Source organism: Sebastes fasciatus, chromosome 11 (genome assembly GCF_043250625.1).
Source record: "Sebastes fasciatus isolate fSebFas1 chromosome 11, fSebFas1.pri, whole genome shotgun sequence".
Taxonomy (NCBI): Eukaryota; Metazoa; Chordata; class Actinopteri; order Perciformes; family Sebastidae; genus Sebastes; species Sebastes fasciatus.
This window is the reverse complement of record NC_133805.1, coordinates 23,148,597-23,170,210: the sequence shown is the minus strand read 5'-3', so window position 1 is coordinate 23,170,210 and position 21,614 is coordinate 23,148,597. Positions and strand designations below refer to the sequence as shown.

Sequence of the window (21,614 nt, the reverse complement as noted above, 5' to 3'; positions counted from 1 at the left end):
AATAATATATAATGTATACTGTTATCAATACTGATTTTATTCTTTAGATATATCAATAAGGTATCTATATGTTCATAATAGTATCTGTATTTCTATAGTATACTTTGTTATAAAGCAATATAAAGCTCTGCATTATATATAATGTGCTAAGAAAGTGTACATCCAGCTGTTGGACCATCCTATTGGAGCAACTAGCAATTATTATTATTATGTACATTGTGCTGTACTGTTTCACCACTGACCTGAGGTTTCTGTTGAAGATCTTGAAGGCTCTGTCATGCAGGACTCCCAAATGGTGTTTGTTTAATAATATTTAAATGTATTGTGCCACATTTTAGATAATTATCTCTCTGGTTTGGTTTTACTTCCATAATATTCCAACACTTTCAGTAACATAGGCCTTTTCTTTTAACAACAGACATTTTGACTTATCACTGTAGGTGAAGCACAGGTGTTACTAAGAACATTAACGAAGCAGCTGAATGGATATGACCCATCATAAATGTTATTATTTATACCTGTAAGAATCACAGAGATACACTGTCATTTTCTAATGATTAGTTAAAACACCCCTAAGTAGTTAAAACACATTTACTTTGTGTGTGAGTGTTATTTGTGTGTTTCATGAAAGCAGGGCTGCAGAGGCTGCACCTGTCTTAACAACACACATTTTTCAATCAAATATTTAAACAGTGCAAAATTACAAGCACTCAAATTCCTTGTCTGTAGATAACAGAGTTCAAATTCATTTTAATTCTTGCTTTATGGAAATTAAACCCTGCAAGGACCAGACACCGTTGTGAAATGATTCCAGAGTAAAACAATTTATGCAACTGTCAAGTAGTTATGCTCCCAAATATAATACAGTAGTGAGTGTGTGATGTTTCCAGAGGGTACAGTATGTTCAATAGTTTGCAATCTCATAAAAGACAATACCAGACATCCCTTGCATTTTTCCTGCAACAGACTCAGACTATCTTCCTGTTTCAGCCTCAGCTGTCTGGTCTGTGGCCCGACTTCAAGTTGACACCCTTGAAGGAGGGACTGGCTGGTAAAAGTTGCTGATGAACTCCAGCTCCGTCTGTGTCTCTTGGACTCCTTTCAGCTGACTTGTGGTGCCCTGAAGCGGTCTTTTGGGGGAAGTAAAGAATTGTCCATTTATCCGTATAGGCTCTGGATGTGTGCATGCGGCTACACGGCTTTGCTGTTGGGTGACGTCCTTCCCAAGATGACCATTTTCATTTCTATTAACTCCAACGTTGCTCTTCCTACTTCCTGTTTTTGCAGGAGAGCTCCCAGTCTCAGACTTAAATCTCTCAGAAGAACTCTTCCTTGTGACATGATCTGTTGTTGACACTAAACTACCTCCGCAGGTACTATTCTGTTGCCCATTTTGTGTCTTTGATTTCCGCGTCGTTGACACAGAAGGGTCAGTACTATTGCTGCTGTAACTGCCTGCATCCTCACAGCGAGGGGATGAGGGGATAGTATTGATGTTTCTTGACCTCCAGTCAGGGCTGCTTTTTCTCTCCGTCTCTGACAAATCACACTTTCTGCTCGGGCTAGGAATACTGCGATGGGATGACAGACTGGTTTCGTGGATGGGTGAGTTTCTTGGAGTTTCTATTTGAAAACTAGGACTAGAAGTCGGGGTCCTACAGTGGAGACCGGCACTATCTTGCTCTGGAGAAAGACTGCAGTGGGTTTTAACCATCATCTCGTCACTGTCAGACCCTGGTAGTGAAGCGGTGAATTGGCGGCTCACATGCCCAGACGTGGTGATCCTGTTGCAGATAGGTATCTTTGTTTTACGAGCTCCAGTGGAGGCTGATGTGCTTCCATGCTGTCCATGAGTCCTAGACAGTGAAGAATTATTAATTAGTTTAAGTGATGCAGAGGTCTTGCTAGGAGGAGCGCCCGGCGGTGGCCTGGGTTTAGGAAGGCTCAGAGGAGGAGGTGGATGTGGTCTTAGGGCTGAAGGAGTGCTTAAAGCTCGCAAGCTCTGAGTCTCATCAGTAACGCTTTGTCCTGCTGACAGTCTGGAGGAAAGGAAACAGAAAGAGAATCAGATCGAGAGACATTTTTGTTGCATGAAGACAACGAAAAGAAGAATATTTAGTTTGTTTTTCTTAGTTTTGATGAGGAAAAATGCCAAAACATTTGTTCTGATTTGTTAAAATTCTTGAAATCTGGTACTACAGACATACTTTGGGCAAGTATATAAAAGTACAACTTTACAATTTTTAGATCATACTTTTATTAATAGTCAAAATCAGAAAAAACAATAACATTGTGTTCATTCATGCTTTATGAATGTTATGAAATTTTACACTACATATGTGTGAATATCTTTGATATTCAACTTGTTATGAGTTCATAGATACCAAATACTTGATTGTGCTCCTTGTGGTTTCTGAGATAGAGCCATTTTATAATCATACTATAACTAGTATTTGGGCACATGGGACTACTGTTTTTTTTCCTAAAATATAATGAAGCAAAAACAGTAGTCCCATGTACCCAAATACTAGATATAGAATGATAAGAGAAAATTCACTTTTCAGCCTTTTCAGACATTATTTAAATATACTTTTTATTTTATTTGTATTTCTTTTTCTTTTTTTTAATTCAAGAAAATTATCAAATTAAATTATTGTTTTTCTGCTACTCCTCGACTCTGTGAACAATGTTATTGCTCTCATAAAATAGAGTCTTTCTGGGGGTTGTAACAGCAAAACATACTGACCTGCACCTGTTTTTCAATTCCTTCACAGGGAAAGGGGAGGAAGATGACGGTGAAGCAGCAAGCGAAGAGGGGTAGAGCTCCAAGTCCATTTGTATAGCTCCTCTTAGCTCTCTCAGCTCTGCACATACACATATACAAAATAAGTACAATAAAAAAGTCTGAAAATACTGAAACCATCACTCTGAAGTATGAAACACACTCTCAGATACTTAAGTACAGAAAACCGTCAAAAGATAACAATCACTTAGAGCATAAGAAAAAAGCAAGTAGTCATTATAGAGTTCTGAAAATGAACGTTATTGCTGTTTTCCCCAGAGTAGATGGGTCTGGCTGGAGTCCTCAGTTGCTCTTTTTTCATTCATAAACATGTTATATTATTAGAGTTTTACCAGATAATTGAGGGTGGGTAAAATTATCATCTGTTAATCTATTCACTGAGCTAAAGATTAAATGGGACCTTCTCACACCGTGTGTTAAACAATAATGTGCCACCAGATGGCAGCAAAACACAAACATGTTGGTATATGTGGACTCACCTGCAAGCGTAGGCTCTGATTTATCAAATTCACATTGGCTCAGACACTTTTGTTTAATATTCCCCTGCGAGAAACACAAATCACAGAACAGAGAGAAGCAGCGCTTATGTTTAATCATGCAGTTTGAGGGCACTTAACATAATACTACGGCACAAACTAGGACACATTCAGCCTCTAGTGACAGTTTAGTGGACGTGGAAAAATAGGAGGTAAATGTTTTAAACATGTTCAAGAAAGCATGAGCCTTTGGAAATAGCAAAGGAACAAAAAGGATAAAAATAACAGCAGGAGAAAGAGGAATGTGTGTGTGTGACCACTAAACGATTGAGCAGTAGTCTTCCATCATAATTTGGCCTCATATATCTCCATCATGTGCAAATGAAAACCATAGTGCTGTGAGTGTGTGTGCGCCTATAGAATGTAAAACCAAAGACATGATTGAAAAGTGTGTCTTGGTGTGTTTGTTCTGAGTGACTGGCAGCCTCCCCTCCTCGTTTTACACCAGCTCAAACACTAATGAAGAGTCTTTATAGCAACCACAGACTTATATTACACTAACTCACACACATACACACTCACACACAAACATACCCACAGGCCTGGAGACTGACAGTTAAAACATATATTTTGGGAATTTTTCCCAGTGGGATTCAAACCCAAACCTCCTAGTGTTGTCTTTCAGAGCGGCAGACAGAGTATGTCTGGTGTCTCTGACAGTCAAGTGACTGAAATGGAAAACAACTCTAAAGCACACACACACACGTACACACACACATACTCTGAAAATAGGCTTTGTGGTCCATGTGGGGGTTGAACCCATTACCATGGCGCTAACTTGCTGATATTTTAGGAAAGCTGTTACTGTCTAAGACATGAATCTCTAGAACCCAAATCCACATCTGCACACAGCCAACATACACAGCATCTCCCTCAGCTGATGCAGAACCAGAAACAGGAGAACGGGGTTACCGTTCTTGCTACATAATCTACTGATGGCTGCCATCTGCTCTGCTCTATACTGGAACCATGCTGGCCAAGTTTCATCTAGCTGGTCTACCAGCAAAAACCTTCAATATCCTGACGGAGAAATCTGGGTTGGATTCCTTACTCTGTGTGGTCAGCATATAAAGGTCATGCTCTGACTGTGGATACTGGTTTAATGGTGGTTTAACAGTGTTAAGTTATATTCTGACCACATGTCTGTCTGGTGTGATCTGTGGGCCACCTTTGCCCAGTTTAGACCAACAAAAGAAAAAAGCGTCTATGGCTGAGGCTATGAAAGCATTCAGGACGCTTTGAAGGTGTAAACCCACATCATCTGCAATATTACTAACAAATGCAACAGAAAGGTAAACTTTAACCAACTTACATAAAACACCAACAGAGCAAAGAAAACCGTGAAACCTTCAGCGCCTCAGATATCGCGTTCACAAGAATGGGACGGACATACGGACAGTCGTATGGATGGACGTCGAACGGACAGAAGGACAACACAAAAACCTAAAAAAAACCTAAAAGCATTAACTTCATCACTGAAATAAAAAATGATCTGGTGTAGAACTGTGAGTCTGTGACAAACGAGTTCAAAATGTTGCCAAAGATAGGGAACGATGTGGCTTTAGGACTGAATAAGTAAGTAAGCAGACATAAGAGCCCTCATCATGACTCTACCCCGCTGAGTCGTGTCCACTACACTGGTTTAGAAAATATTCAATTATTACAGTTACAGTGAATTAATATGTAAAGCTGCAGTAACTTACGCATAGTTTCCACAGCTTGAGGGTGATATACGATTTTCCCAATCAACACACTTTATAATCAACACATGCTTTGAACAACTGAGACTGTGTACTGTAGGAATGCATGTGGAAGTTACCAAGTCGTTATATGAGCCTCCCTCCTGGTCATTACAAGAAAATTTACGATTGGATCATACCGTATCAAAGCCTCTAAATGCCTGATTTGGCTCCATTTAACATCCATTTTAAAAACTGTATAATTTACTACATGGAATAACACTAAACTCAGCTGCATCAAACGTGACATGACAGTCAGGCAGGAAACTTATATCATCTTGAAGTGCAGCACAGCTTACTGGCAAACACTGATACAAGATGTTTCATGACATTTAGCATATTTTCCTCACAAACACTGCAACAGGCATAGCTAATTAGGACAAGCCTTGAAATATACAACAGATGTTAACAATCACAATCTGAAAAAACACGATTTGAGTCGGAAAGTCTGAATGTTTTCCTGCTTAACGTGCACTCTGGGTAAAATCTTCAAATCTGGATCAGAATCCAAATTCCTTTACTCCATCAAACACATCTGCGTACTGGGAATTTGAGGCAGTGGATTAGTGACTGACTGAAAGGATAGTGTAGATATCTCTTTTTCTGCATGTAAAATTAAACTCAAAACGGTTGTTTCTGTCTCATTCACCTCTTAAAACTCTGCTCAGTAGTTAGAAAAGTTTCACTATCGTATGATCGTCTCAGCAGCTAAATGAAAGCTTGAACTTAAGACATGACGTGAATTAACATATTTGTAGATATAAAATGTGTATTACTCTAAAAACTAAAAATCACGCAGAAGATTCTAATGGTTGACTTCACAGCCAAAGACTGGTAAGTCATCAGATGTCTTGCACCGCACAGTATCAACATCATGCACAATAAGCTCATGCCATAATAGCACAGCACCACCAGAGCCACGGCTTCATCCCACCTGCCCACCTGCCTAACCACCAGACAGCAACCCTTCGCTTGACGAAACAATTTCTTTACAGAGAAAAGTGCCATGTTTCTGTTTTAGATCCTTTTTTTTGTTTAACAGTTTTTCTCAATCACTTTGTCTCATTTCTTTTTAAAACAGTCTTAAACATTCTCTAAACTGTAAGTGCAATCGCCAAAACTATTTAATGGGACACCACAGCTCTATTGTATGTCTGCCGAAGGTAGTAACTCACCCAAAACAATTCATTCATGCTTCAAAACCTAGTGATTGTGTCAGTAAATTCCACCAAAATGAAGAAAAAAGGTATGCACATCTGTACAGTTAATCTATTTGTGTAGCAATGTGGTACATGTATTACAGTATAAACAGAAAATTCACCTTAAATCTTTTATGTAAAGTCATATACAGTGAACAGAAACAGTGCAACAATGAAAAAACCTGTGATAGTTCAGTAAAAAACAACAAATCATACCTCCTCACAGTACGTAACACCATGTCATAGATATTTATGGAACATACATGTATGTCTGATAGGCTTTGATAATTGAATGGATCATTTTGCATGTGATGGCTCCAACGATGAAAGAACTTAGAGTTAAGTTTAAGTAAAGTTAAGTTTAGAAGTTGTGAAGAGTATGACAATTTCACTGAGAATCAACTCATCAGTTTTGATCAGTGAGCCATGTGGAAGTGGTTAATGTGCAAATTGAAGACATTTGTGCATATTCTTTTGCACACATGTGCTAAAACTTGTGCAATTCGCTAAAATGAATGAGAAATAAGAATCTGTTGTGAACAACAAACTAGTTGTTTAAGATATTTGAACTTATTGTTTTGAAAAAATAATAATTAATACAACTTTAACTGTCTTGACAGTAAATGTCTGATGACGACCAAGACCTCACAGTCTTTAAAATTGGAACTACACACCCTTAAACATCCCCTCCTCACTTTCCTGGACACAGTTTCATTTAGTTTTCTCCTATAGTGAAAATGCCTGATGGGGTTTTCCACAGACAATACCACTGCTGTTTGGTTTATCTTTGCAAAATGATCTTCTCGTCACTACTATTTGTTTTTTCTTAACAGAATAAGAAGATCTTCATGCAATAGGCACAATGATACCCTACGGTCACACACCATATTCACTTTTGGTTCTTAACAAACATCTGAAACACACACCGAGAGACCTCCAGGCAGACACACACATAAACACACACACAGAGGGTACATAGAGATAACTTCCACATCTGGTCTGCAGAAATGTCTCACATCTCGCCTCTAACTAACTCACTCTGGTTCTCTCAGACAAGCGTGACAGTGTAGCCAGACTGCAGGCATGCATGTGTGCTTCTTTGTTACTGTACTGCGTGTGTCTAAATGTCTCTGTCTGCATGTAATAAGTCGTTTGAGTGATTGGAAAGAGATCGATCTTACTCAGCACTGCAAAGCTCTTGGCCAGACGGATGGAAAAAAACAAGCTCAGACTGAGCCCTCACAGGTTTCCTGTGTGTGTGTGTGTGTGTGTGTGTGTAGATGGAAACCTTGGCAGGGTTTTAGTGCCAATAGAGAGTTAGCATATCTACCTGAGGGGGTTCAAGCTGGTATTCAAACTTTTCTTTTGGTAAAAAAAAGAGTACCCTGGTCGAGGAAGTGCAGCTACAAAGAACACTAGTATTTAATATTGTGATTTTTTTGCTTTTGGTAGGTAAAATGATGTCAAGTGTACATAAACTGTAATATGAATACTATGTCCAGACATGCAAGTGCAGCGTAGTGTCATAACTCAGGTTGCTTACGAAGTTATATTGTATGAAATCTGATTGTAAAATCTATTCACAGTAGCATCAATATAGCAAATCAATATTTAGGTGTTGGCCTGGTTTCCCATAAATAATAGTAGGATTTGGATCAGCATTGCACTGGTAGCTGAGAAACAGCTAGTTTTTGGCTGGTAGTTGGCTGTTTTCATGCTGTTCTTCTTACCTTAAAATGCTTCATCAGCCTGCTCAACGCTTCACATTCCTCCATTAGAACAGACCTAGGTGGATAGATAGAAGCAAAGAAAGAGAGAAAGAAAGCCACGGTGTTTATCATCAGTACTCCAGTTGTTTTTCATTCAAAAAAAACTATTGAGCCAAAATCTAAAATCTAGGTCAAAGTGGAAATTCTGCATTAGATAATCACAACACGCACACACAGCCAAACACCTTAGTTAGAAGCTGAGTCTTCTTTTCATAGTCGATGTTTTTTTTTGATAAATGCAGTAAAAATGTGTCCACATATTTAATATTGATTTATTGATATTATATCCTACTTTTATGAGTATTATCAACTTGAAGGTAGCAGGTGAAATTTGCAAAATGTTACAGATTTGTGCAGTAGTTGAATCTGACGAGTATTCACAACATAACATTTTCAAAATGTTGCAAAGGCACACACTCATAGATTTATGAGCAAAAGGGTACAACCCACTCACACAGACGAGGCAGTGACAACAGAATAGGTGCGCTTGGTGTCTGCTCAGAGTTTATCCTCTACAGTTTTCATAAAGGATACCGAGGATACACTGTCCTATTTTTCTTTTCCTTCCCTCTCTCCCCCCACACACTTTCTCCTTCTCTGGTTACATAACCATAGTAGACTTTATTCACTTCTTTCAAATGAAAAACAAAATTATGCCTGCTCTGGGATCCATTTTCTGACAATGGGGCCTTTTGTTCTGGTCGAGTCAGGAAATGGGAAAGAGAGGGATAGAAAGAGAGAGAGAGAGGGAGGGAGGCTCTCTTCTAAGGTAGCCCCAGTGACTGTGCTGCCTTGTGGGCCTCAAAGTGAGGGATGGAGGAAGGAAAGGAGGGACAGAAGCCACCGAGGAGAGCTGAGGGGAAATTAAGGGGAAAAAAAGAGGAAAAGGAAAGAGCTTCGAGGAACTCACAGAGCACATTTGAATTACAGTATATCACTTACAACAAATGAATCTCTACCACAAAGAAAAACAATCTGCATGATGGGTCTCTGCTAGTTAGTATTACAAATCTAAGATTGTCCAGACAACACATGTCTTTGTATTGTACCAGTGTGACATGTGTTGTTTACTCAATCTGTATATACTGTATATGTCCTGTTGTCTCCAGGTTAATCCTCTGTACTGGTGGTTCCTAACCGGTCGTGACCACCCAGGGAGTTCCAAGAAAATGCTGACAGGTCTTGGAGTAATTCAAGAAAATGATGTTGCATAACATTATGTTCACTTGTCTCATTTTTTCTTTTTTCTTCTGAAAAACTGGATAGACCTCTAGAGGAAAAATCCCTCACAACTCATGTCACATAACCTGTAGTCTTGCATAGTCTCCACAGTGCTGTGTCAGCGTTAAATAAAGGTCTGGCTCCACCCATTATCATTCTGGTATAGGGGGAAAAAACGCTCTGGCTTGTTTGTGTTCCTTTAAACCAGTCACAATCGTCTTGGTAGGTCATTCACATGTTGAGTCTAAAAACACGTGGAAAACGCCAGCCGTGCCGCTTTCATCCTTTTATCCATGGTGCTTGAGAGGTTGCGCTCCTGTCGCGCCTGCTGTTACTAAGCAACTAAAACCTACGCGCTGCGATAATGATGATGATAAAGTTGTGGTAATTTAGCAGTAAAAGCCTCACTGATGGTACGTGTCCACAGCCTCCGTCTTTTCCACGCTTCCCATTCATTGTCTATGTAAGCAGCCGTGCAATGCATCCTGGTAGTGTAGCGGCGTGATTCGAGAGACGGGGCGTAACGTTGGCCGCACATTTCGGTGAACTATTTTCGTGATATAAGAGAAGAAAGTTTCCAAACGAGCCGCCATGTTGGTTCTGGTGTGAAAGCTGTGAGTAGCAGCCCACGAGTGAAAGCATTTGTCCAATCAGGGGCTGAGTGCCTTGTGTCTAGTGGCAGCCTATCAAGTTTCCAATGCTGTTAAGCAAGGCGACCCCTCGCGATAAAAAACACCCCTGTGGACCTATACCATAAATAAACCGAAAAAAATCAAAACTAAGATAAATGGATTTCCAACACCGTAAATCCCTCACAGTAGCTTTACTGCTCGATTTGTTTGTGGAAAAAAAGTCTTCAGTTTGGCTGACCTTTCAACCAGATGTTGTGATGTTCTTGGACGGAAAGGGTGTAGCAAGTCCTGTGGAGCTGTTTGGCTAACTGCGGTGCGTTTGCTGAATTAAAAAAGGTTGAGTTTTTTTCCATCTCGGTGTGCCGCATAGTATGTATCGTGGTCACAATTCTTTTAAAATACAAATCTATGGGAGCCGCGTCGAAATTGGTGTTTATGTGATTATCATCAGTCGATACATCTCGTTATCAGATTTGTTTTCAGTATCGGCCTCTACAATCGGGGCCATCGGTCCGATATCGGCCGGGCTATAGTCACAAGCCAAGAAGGTTCAGACACGTTGCTCTCTTACCTGAGGCGGTCCACCACCTGGTCAATGTCAGAGACATTCAGCTTGTCTCTCATTGCCTCAATCTCATCTTCAGCAATGGGCTGGACTGAACAGTGAGAGCTCCGTCTGAAGGAGAGGACATGAAGAGAAGTTTAAAAGAGATTTTATGCATGATGTAAAGCTCTGCATCATTTCAGTAAGTTATGCCGTAGCAGTGTTACTTACCTGCTTCCATCATCAGTATCTCCAGGGTTGGTAAAGTTTCTGGAACAGCTGTCAAGGTGACCCAGGGCGTAGTCCACCGTCTCAGGTTTGTATCGAAACACGAGCTCCTCACTGTCTCTATAGCAACGACAGCACATGATAAATAAAGTTAGTTTACTGGATCTGCAGCTCTTTCAGTGTTTATATAAATGAGTTTTCCGCAGCGCTGGAATTGTTGATGTCTTTAAACATAAACTTAAAAGTTTATGCTTGTTTGGGTTTCGATTCTAATGTTTTATAGACATTATTTATTTTTTATTGTATTTATTTATTGTATTTTTGTTTGTAATGTTTGTAATGCATATCATATATTTGATTATTTCACTTTCATGATTTGTATTTTTGATGTTTTACTCTTTATATTTGTATATATATATATATTTGTCACTCACCTGTAAAGCACTTCTAATTGAACTTATATGTATGAAAACTACAACAAAAAATAAAGTTTGATTGATTAAATGATTGACTGAATTACCAATAGCCTGAACAGAGATCACATTCTGTCTTTATGCAAGATGATCTGGTGGTGATTTCAGATCCATAAAGACTGTACAACACGTGCATTTACTAGAACTCCATTATCAGAGCTGGGCTCAATTTACAATATCTACAATAATTATTTAAAAAAATATATATTTATATATATTATCTAAATATCTAAATATATTTTCTGAATGATGCCTGGGAGAAAAAGAAACAAGCAGATGGTGTAGGCAGCAGCAGGCGGGGTGACAGCCTGGTCAGCCCTGCTTCATTTTATAGTCCCGACAAGAGGGAAAATGTGTCTTTTGTAGCCACTCAGACAATGAAAGGGAGGTGTGGCTGTGAATGTGGGTGGATGGCTAGGGCATGAGGACCACACAGGAGGAGGAGGCCAATAAGATAAATCAGTTGACTTTTACAAGGTACACACCCACCTTCACACCCTCAAATGGTTCAAATCAAATCTGGTATAGGAATGAGAGCTATTTATATCCCCCTCCCGTTGATGTGGCTTTAGTTGGGCCTTTGCTAGGAAAGTGGTCTTAGCTAATAAGTCTGGTAAATTACGTTACCATTATGCACACACACACACAAAACAATTTCCGGTGGGGAGTATGAGAGAGAGAATGATGCTGGTCTCTATCTTGATGCTTTGGCAATATTTTCTCAATTTCCATGCCAACACAGCGTATTAAATCGAACTAAATTGACAAACAGAGGGCTGTGGAGCATTATTAAGTGGAAGTGTTATTACGGGGAATTGTGTTGGGTTTACTCGTGAAAGCCATTCAGCTGATATACACTTGGGATTTAGCCTAATTGAATGATCAAAGGCCTGAAACACACAACCACGGTACCATGCATCAAGGTCTACAAGTACACCGAAGCCAACTTCAAAGAGGAAAAGCGATTTGTGCTGGCACAGTCTGTGTGGCACAAATATTTTTTTGGTAGTGCTCCTACACAGCCAATAACAATGGGCTGTGTTTTCCCCTCTGAATGGGACTTTTTGTAATCCATTTACATCCTGGCCGAAGCACTTTACAAGAGTGACTTGTGGTGTGCGAACTAGTAAGGCCTCTCTTCAGGTCTTGCTCAGTGACACTTTAATAAGACACAGTGCTGTTGTGGGCATCAGACCTGTGGCCTTATAGATATTGGACTGTCAGCTTAAACATCAGGCCTTGCTGTCATCCTAACTTAAAAGAACCCCCTGTAAAATTACTTCAAAATAAATCCCTGTCAACTGAGCTGTCATAACAAGCACCGCAGTTACATTATACATTTTATATTTCTTTTGATGCATGAAATATCTTAGATTCTGCAGGGGACTACACAAGTAAAGACGCACACAACAATGCTGCAACTGTTTGTGCTCTACGGATGGCAATGTTGGTCGGTCTATCACTTTGGTACAAACTGAAATGCCTCCACAACTATTGGATGAATTCACATACAAGTTTGTACAGACATTCATGGTCCCCAGAGGATGAATTCTACTGACTTAGGTGATCCATAGAGCTCCGCAACGCACCATCTCTGGACACCTTCAAAAGACTCCTCAAAACCCACCTCTTCACCAAGGCCTATGGCCTCTAGCTTCTGTTACAGTTGTTGTGTTTATTTATGTCTTTGTTAAGCGTCCTTGGGTTTCATGAAAGGCGCTATATAAATCCAAGCTATTATTATTATTATTATTATCCTCTGGCTTTTTCTCCAGCATCCCCATGAGGCTCACATTTGTGGTTTTGAGGGAAATGTTTCTACAACTATTGGATGGATTGCTGCAAAACTTGGCACAGACATACAGTGCAGTATATGTTTTGGGCATCATTGGGCCAAAACTTCCATAATAACCTTACAGCATATTGTAATTCAAGTGTTCTGAGAGAAAACTAGACTTCTGTATCTCCTCATGGCTCTGTTTTTTAGGCTTTAAAAAATCGAAACCCCTGGCGGGAGACTTTGGCCAATCACAGGTCATTTCAGAGAGAGAGCGTTCCTATTGGCTGTGCTCCGGCTGGTGGGCGGTGCTTGATATTTCCTCAACAGATCTCAACATGGCTGGTCACAAACTTTCTTATTTTACAGTTAAACAGTGCACTACAAGATGTTTCTGAACACATTTGAGGCGAGAAAAAGGCATTACAGTAACATAATATTGATTCATATTTGATCAGTGCTGCCTAGTTTGACCGTTTTGTCGGAGTTTGCGAGTGATTGACAGCTCCTCAGAGACGGCAGGCTCCAGCTCGGCTCTGACTGGTTGTTTTCCTCAGGTCTGTGAAATCTTGCAGATGCCATTAGGAGCACTGGAGGACACCGGAGGACACAGAGGCACATTATTCTGTTCAGATTACCTGTCTCATGCACTACTGTCAGGATATAGTGACCGTTTTATAAAAGTAATTTTTTTTAATTATATTTGCTCCAATTCTAACCACTGCTGCTTTAAACATCAGCATGTTAGCATTGTCATTGTGAGCATGTTAGCATCATGAGTGTTGGTTAGTATGCTAAAGTTATTTAGCTCACTCACAGAGTCCCTAGCATGGCTGATGACACTTAATGTTGTTTGTTTTAGCATGGGGATGGATTGGATCAAATGAGACATCAAAATACAATGAATTAGCAATTTTGGTAAAAAATTAAGAACAGCTTAACATAGAGCAAATCTGTGAGACCAGTGGTTCCTAACAGAGGACTGGGGATGATGGCATACACAAAATAAGCACAAAAACGCACAAAAAAACCCGACCCAAACCACAAAAGAGCTGCCTGCAGCCTATAGGTTAACAACACAACATAATCACAATAACAAGGAAGTCGACAAATTGACAGGCGATAAATGGTTTGTCACAAAAACGGAGAACAATCCATCTTATGTTCCCTAAAAGGCTTCGACAAAACCTGAGGGTTGACACAGGGAAGCATTCCTGGCCGCTGTGAGCTGGTTGCTTGGATAGTTACTACTAGCTCATACATACTCAGACTTTCACACACACTTCCTCACTAACACATTTTAATACATAAATTGGACCTTTAAATTGTAATGTAATGGTGTAGGGCAGTATCGCTGATCAATATTATCCTGCCAGCAGTTTTTATGACATTCTTCAGAGCATTTTAATACATGTTATTAAATTGCCAAATGCTGTAGGAATTAAAAACCAAACAGCAATTAGAAAGTTTTATTACGACCTCTTGAGGAGCTTATAACTCCCCGATGAATGTGCGTCATAGGAAACAGAGTACCAAGCTTCATTGTCTTCTCCCTGTGAGCACTTCACTGACAAACAACTGAATCAAGGTCATTTTTGCGCATTTTTGTACACTCTTTAAAATTTTAAGACGAGTATTTAGCTTCCCATTTAACATAAAAACATATAATTAATCCAATAAAGCTAGCAGTGACTGGGCTTTTAAAATCTAATGTTGTTGGTGTGGAATGCATGGAAGTCTCCGTCCTATAATTGTCCCATTGTTCCACAATTCCCAAACCAGTTTGCAACATCCCAACACCAAAAACCTTTGTTCCTCCGCTTTCCATCCCATTCGTAACTGACATGGGAACACCATATAGCATTTTATGGCACTCTTTGTTGGGGGGAAAATGACGCAGAGAGTATGAGAGCAGGGTCTTAACCTTCCTTTTCATACCATGCCTTGGCTTGTGAAAAAGACAGATCGCTGTGTTTGATTTAAACTACTAGTGACGTGGTAATTACAGTTCAGTGCATTCGAAAAGATACACACTACTGTTTATTCACACAAAAGTATGTTGAACAATAGTACACATATTGAGTATGTAGTGCAAAGTAAGCGATATCGGACGCAGCCTTAACCTTTCAATAATTCCCTAATAATGCACAGTGGAGTAGATGTATGTGTGCAATCTTACACCTACCTTCCCTCCCTGTTGGCTCTCTCTCTGAGAGTCTGGAGTAACATCTTGACCTCGGCTCGCACCAGCTCTTTGATGGCAGGGGGGTCGGCTAGAGGGGAGGCCTGCTGACGTGGGAGCGGGGTCCCTGTCCTGCTGCTATTGATCCCTTGCTGGCTCTCCTGCCACATCTTGTACCACATCTCCGCCTGCAAATATTATTAGAATGATTAGTGAAGGGGTTATACATACAATAATGTATCATACTAACTTAGACTTTTTCTGTCTGTCGAGGTGACACATTCCCAGCTGACAGCTTATGATCCTGCACCAAGTTATGGTACTGATAAATGGAAAAATATTTTCATTTGATTTAGTGAACCACTCTTTTAAAGCAGAGTGGACAGTCCACTTGCAATATGCTGCAAGCAATATTCCAGACGTCCATCATCCAGTGGCTCACCTGACAGCCTCCCTGATTGAGGATGATAGCAGGACTGTTCATGTCTCAGGGAAGGCGCTGGGGGATAATGTTATTTATTTAAAGTTCAAATTATGACTATAATCTGTGAAAAAGCAATTCAACTGTGAGTGTACGGTGTATACTCAGCAGTGCGGGTAGGTGCAGGATGCCTCTCACCTCAGTTGAACGCTACACTGTTTGTACAGGATAAAGAGGCATTATTGACCAAGTTACCTGTAAAGGTATCCTGGGCTGGGCCAAAACAAAACAAAACATAAGGCTCAAAATATTCTGCCAAAGAAAAAGGTGAAAAGAAATAAAAGTGTGTTTATTTTAACTATTAAGAATGGTGAAAATATATGAGATAAAAATATCAATGATGCAAACATCTGAATGAGAATGTTAAGAATACCACCAGGCAGCTTTTTAGTCTTTGTAATTCAGTCGGATTATAACTGCAGATCAAGGAATTGTTAAAAAAAAAAGAAAAATGTGGAAAAGGTCAGTCTTTATGCGTGACTTCCTCTGTGAGCTGGTAGAAGGGCAGAGCGCCCAGAAGGACTATAGGTGTACTTTTTACAATCAGCAGCTTGTTTTCTGCATCTTTACAAAAACCTGTCCTGAAAAATCGCCATAGTTTAACCCTAATGTTCCAGCCAAAGGAAAAGTGCGTGTGAATGCCTGTCTGCGTATGTCAGTGAAGTCTGGATGACATTAACACCTCCACACCTGTTGCCTGCCAATCATTTTCTGTCATGTCGCAGTCTTCAAAGGAATACACTGGAGGATACTAAACACACACGCTTCTGGTCTTTGCACGTGTGTCGATGAGTGTGCGTGTCCACTCACATACCAGCACGCATATACACACACTCACACTGGTTTCCTCTGTCTGTCGGTGGGTGTCAAGGTGTTTATGTTACAGGATTCATGGCTCGCTAGCTAACAAGTTGTTCCTGGATATTTCCCCCCCTCTCCTTCCCTCTGCTGTGAGACTGTTGATCTCATCCAGGAGCTATTTTAAGGGAGCGCTGTTGAAACCTGTCAGTTAAAAAAAAAAAAAAGCTACTAGAAGCTATTTTGTTGAATTATTTAACTTGGGGTTTAGAATACATTTAACGTAAAGGTCTCATTTTCATTCAGAGTAGAGAGTAAGAAGAGAGAGTGCAGAGGGAGCTACAGAGAGATTGGCCTTGTAGAGAGACTTGAAAAGAGAGGCTAATGTTCCCTCTGATCTAACCGCCGGAGACAATGGAGACCTTGATGGAGGGAGGAATGGCGATGTTGAGGAATGGAGGAGTCGCCTGCAGATCAACTATTACTTTTCACAGTGGCTCACTGAGGGATGGAATTCATTACACGGCTGTAAGAGAAACATGAAAAAACAGAAAGACATGGAGACAAGCAGACATGGACAGGGAAAAAAAGAAAGAAAAGGAAGCGAGCCACCCTGCAGTAAACGTAATAACTGAAGGAAACCTGCATGTACTAGTCTGACACTTGATTACTGTAAGGCGCTCTGTGCTTTGTTTTGTTTTGTTTTCCTGAAAATGTCTTAAACCTCTCAGCCTAAAGTCTTTCTTTCCGTCTGAGGGCTTCACAGCCACCCACTGCATACACCGACTGAAATGCAAGTGAAAAAAATATACTGAAAGTCACACACATGTTACACACACATGCACACATCTACTTTCTCTACATGGACACAAGCGAGTCAGAGAATATGTGTCACTAACGGTCTTATCAACAGTTGAGGATTAGCCTATTTAACCCTGTTATACCGACCCCCTGACTCACTAAGCTTACTGGGCCTCTTTCTGTGTATATATGTGTGTGTGTGTGTGTGTGCGTGCGTGTGCGTGTGTGTGTATGAGCTGAATTACTCTGCATCATTCTGGATTGATTTTTAGTTTAATGCTTCTTTGAATGGTGCTTTAAATCCAGTTTTTGTAATGTAAAAAGACATTTAATTTGATAATTTAATTGTGAATTGAATATGAGTGGATGAGGGTGTGTACATGTACATGCCTGTGTATGTGTGTGAAACGGTGATGTTTATATGTTAACTGTCACAAAAACAATTCGTGGTCAGCGTCTACATGGCACGTCTTGAGAGCTGAGACAGACTATATCCACATGTTTTTCTGCAAACAGCGACTGGCCGGGTGGCTCAGTGCGGGCTGATAACATCTACAGATGGAGAGATTTCACTACTGAACACATGAAAAGTGGAAACGATAGAAGATGGCAGAAGGTGGGAGAGTAGAAAAGCGAAAGAGACAGGCTGGGTTTGTATACACTATACAATGTGAGCAAGAAAACAGCAAATACAGAGGTTTCGATAACCTATAGAAAGTACTGTTTAGAGGAATTCTTTGTGTCTGTGTGAAATCTACAGCTGCAGACTTGGTCTTCTGTGCACATGGCATGACCTCTCTTACTGAATATTATTATTCAGCTTGAAAGGAATGTTCCCTCAGTACTGTAGACTAGTCCACATTTCCTCACATAGCTTTAAAGTAAACCGCTGAGTCCCTTTCATTGCACTGTGATGTTTTGAGTGTGAAATGATTAGTTTATTAATCAATCAGTTGCTAGACACGCAACCATTTTAGTCATAGTGATTATAGTTTAATCATTTAAAGGTGCAGTGTGTCGGATCTGGCGAAATCTAGCGGCGAGGTTGCACATTGCAATCAAGTGAAACGTCTCCCGTGTACCACGCATGTAGGAGAACTACGGTGGCCTACGAGAAGAAATGAAAACGGAAAAACGCGAATGGCCATATCTAGAGCCAGTGTTTGGTTTGTCCGTTCTGGGCTACTGTAGAAACACGGCGGCCGTGAAGAGGACCCGAGGCTCCGTATGTAGATATAATTCATTCTAAGGTAACAAAAGCACAATGATTCTTATTTTCAGGTGATTACACTACTTATACACTGCCTTTTGGATTGTTGGTTGGACAAAACAAGACAATCGATGATGTGACTTTGTGCTCTGGGAACTTGTAATGGGTATTTTTCACAATTTTTTGACATTTTATAGATGAAACAATTAATCGATTAATTGAGATATTTTTTTTTAAATCAATCAACAATGAAAACAATAATCAGTTGCAGCCTTAGATTCATTTTAACATAGTCAGTATAGACTCCATGTCAGTATCATATAAGACTGTGCAAACTACAACAATTATGAAGTCCTGTTATTTAAAATGTTTCCCTTTTACATCACTTAGACTCTTTTTCAAAATGTTTGCCTCTTCAAATTTAATTTAATGCTTTAACACCAGTCTTGACCTTGAATTGGCCTATTTAGTGAGGTGTGTGTTGATGTTTCTCATCAACCCACAAGTCTTTCTTGGGTGAGGTCATTTTTCCAGAGCTGAGTGCTTTCCATGCAAGAAGCTTTGGGGCAGAGAGTAAAGCTGACCTTGAGTAAATATTGATGCACTGTAATGTTTTGAGTTTAATTTAGAGCTGAAATGATTAGTCGAGTAATCAATCAGTAAATCGACACGCAAAAATTTTGATAATAGTGTAATAATTTGAGTTATTTTTCTCAGTTTTCCTCTTTTTTATATCACTATACAGTAAATTGAATATCTTCAGGCTTTAAATTATTGGTTGGAAAAAACAAGACATTAAATGATGTGACTTTGGGCACTTGGAACTTGTGATGGGCATTTTTAATTATTTTTTGACATTTTATAGATGAAACAATTAACAGATTAATTGAGAATTTTTTTTAAATTCAAATCGACAGTGAAAATAATAATAAGTTGCAGCCCTAGAGTCATTTTAACACAGTCAGGATATACTCCATGTCAGTATCATAGCAAACTGTGCAAGCTACAACAATTACTGAAGTCCTGTTATATAAAGTTGTATTATATATATTAATTCTTCAATTTGTATTCATCATTTGTGACCAAACTTACACTGTTTTTCTTTGGATTTGTTTTCCCTTTTTACATCACTTTGACTCCTTTTCAAAATGCTTGCATTTTCAAATTCAATTAAATACTTTAACAGCACTCTTGACCTTGAATTGGCCTATTTAGTGAGGTGTGTGCCACTCCACCTTAGCTGGGGATGTTTCTCATCAACCCACAAGTCTTTCTAGGGTGAGGTCATTTTGCTAGAGCTTAGTGCTTTCCATGCAAGAAGCTTTGGGGCAGAGAGTTTAGCTGACCTTGAGTAAATATTGATGTCCGTCTGCTTGGCTCCCATTTGGACTTCACTGCAGCACACAGCCAGTTAACCCACATTTCACTTTTATTAGGGAGTCTGGGAATTAATGAGTGTATGCAGCCAAACTAACCTACTTACACAACCTAACACCGCAGTTCATAAATTCTTTTGGTCAGGAATGCTTAGCTGAGCAGATTTTTTGTTTCACCCCGAAACTGAGCTGAAAAGGAAATTATTGTTGATGGTGTGGTGGTATTCTTGTGGGATCCTACTTCAGGATGTCTGAATTCTTTAAACGAATAAAACATGAATGATGAAACAAGGTCTACCCGCTGAATCTAAAGAGGAATGTTCCAACTTAAAAGCATGTACCTCAGTGTGCACATCTGTGTACATGTCAACCAGAGAGTGGCCCAGTGCTGTGTGGATCTTTGGCAGCTCTGACCCAGTGACATGTTCAGCGATCAGGCTCCACAGGGACTGGCCAGGGCACCAGAGCTGGTTTCCATCCGGAGACTGCATAGGAATGATAATCTAGGAGTGAAGGAACAGAGAAAGAAACAGTAACACATCGTGGTAAAAATGTAACTGTACATTTACAGTACTCAAATTCTGTACTTAACAATCATTTTGTGGTACTTGTACTTTAAGATAAGATAAGATAAGATGAACCTTTATTAATCCCCGGGGGGAAATTCAGGTGTCAAAGCAGCAAAGCGCAGATACAGAGGTACAGGTGTACAAAAAGATTATAAAACAATAAATAGAAATACATAATATACATAGTGAATGAACATAGTGAATGGACATAGCGTGTACCGTACGTCAATAAACAAATGTAGTGTACAATAAATAGATGTAATATGTGCAGTCTATTAAATGGTATATGGGATGTAGTGTAAAGTAAGTTTAAAGTGCACCAGTGGTTAGGAGAGGTGGTTGCAGGTAGTGCACATAGTCCAGATAGTGTGTTTTAGGTTTAAGGTAGTGCAGATAGTTACTTGAGTATTATCATTTCATGCCACTTTATATTTCTTCTCCTCCTTTACATTTCAGAGGCAAATGTTGCACTTTTTTACCCCATTACATTTTATTGACAGCTAAATTACAGTTCCTAGTTACTTATACAGATTAAGATGTGTCTACCAAATATATATTTGTCTTGTAAAATATCATTGCTACAGATTTATAGTATCTTACTTTATAAAACATAACACTTCCAACCCCAAAGGATCATGGGACTTGTTTTTCTGAACTACTCTGTTGTCTTTCCTCTAATAACTTTTGCAAAACATCACCGAATATCTCACAAACAAGTGTACAGCTTCATGCTAACCTTCAAGTGATAAAACTGTTTGTGTAAAACCACTGAAACATTTCTTAACATGAGTTTTCAATGTTAATAATGAGGAAAAACAAAACGCTCACCCAACTTGTATCTAGCAGGTATCCAAGGTAACGATTTCAGTTGCTAAGGGAGGGAGGGAATATCGCGAGATCTGTCAACAGTTGGTTGCTAGGGAGGGGTAAATATTGCGATATTTGTCAACAGTTGGTTCTCTTGAGACATCTAAACACTTTTCTTCTTCTTCTTCTTCTGCTTCTTTGGTGTTTATTGGAGGTTGGCATACCATCTTAGAGGTGCATTACCGCCACCATCTGGACTGGAGTGTGGAGCAGGAGATTGTGCAGAAATAAAATAAATAAATAAATAAATAAAAATAAAAATAAATAATAATAATAATGAGGACTCTAGATTTGTTTAACTAGATCAGTTTATCTTAAAAACAGAATAATTTCACACTATATATTTTATCTGTTGTATTCCCCAATAGACCTGACAATGAAAAGTCCTGATGTTTTGTGACTGTAAAAG

The 21,614-nt window shown here is 39.5% G+C and overlaps 1 protein-coding gene across 1 annotated transcript; it reads right to left on the bottom strand.

Moving 5' to 3' along the window:
• Positions 1-734: 734 nt before the first annotated feature.
• Positions 735-21,285, bottom strand: ccdc24 (coiled-coil domain containing 24). Its single transcript, XM_074651648.1, has 9 exons — positions 21,167-21,285; positions 20,111-20,272; positions 15,107-15,291; positions 10,675-10,791; positions 10,471-10,575; positions 8,008-8,062; positions 3,283-3,346; positions 2,747-2,864; positions 735-2,039 (listed from the first exon to the last, which is right to left on the bottom strand). Exons 2-9 carry the CDS (start codon positions 20,258-20,260, stop codon positions 1,019-1,021), a joined length of 1,815 nt encoding a protein of 604 aa, XP_074507749.1. The 5' UTR covers positions 20,261-20,272; positions 21,167-21,285; the 3' UTR covers positions 735-1,018.
• Positions 21,286-21,614: the final 329 nt, after the last annotated feature.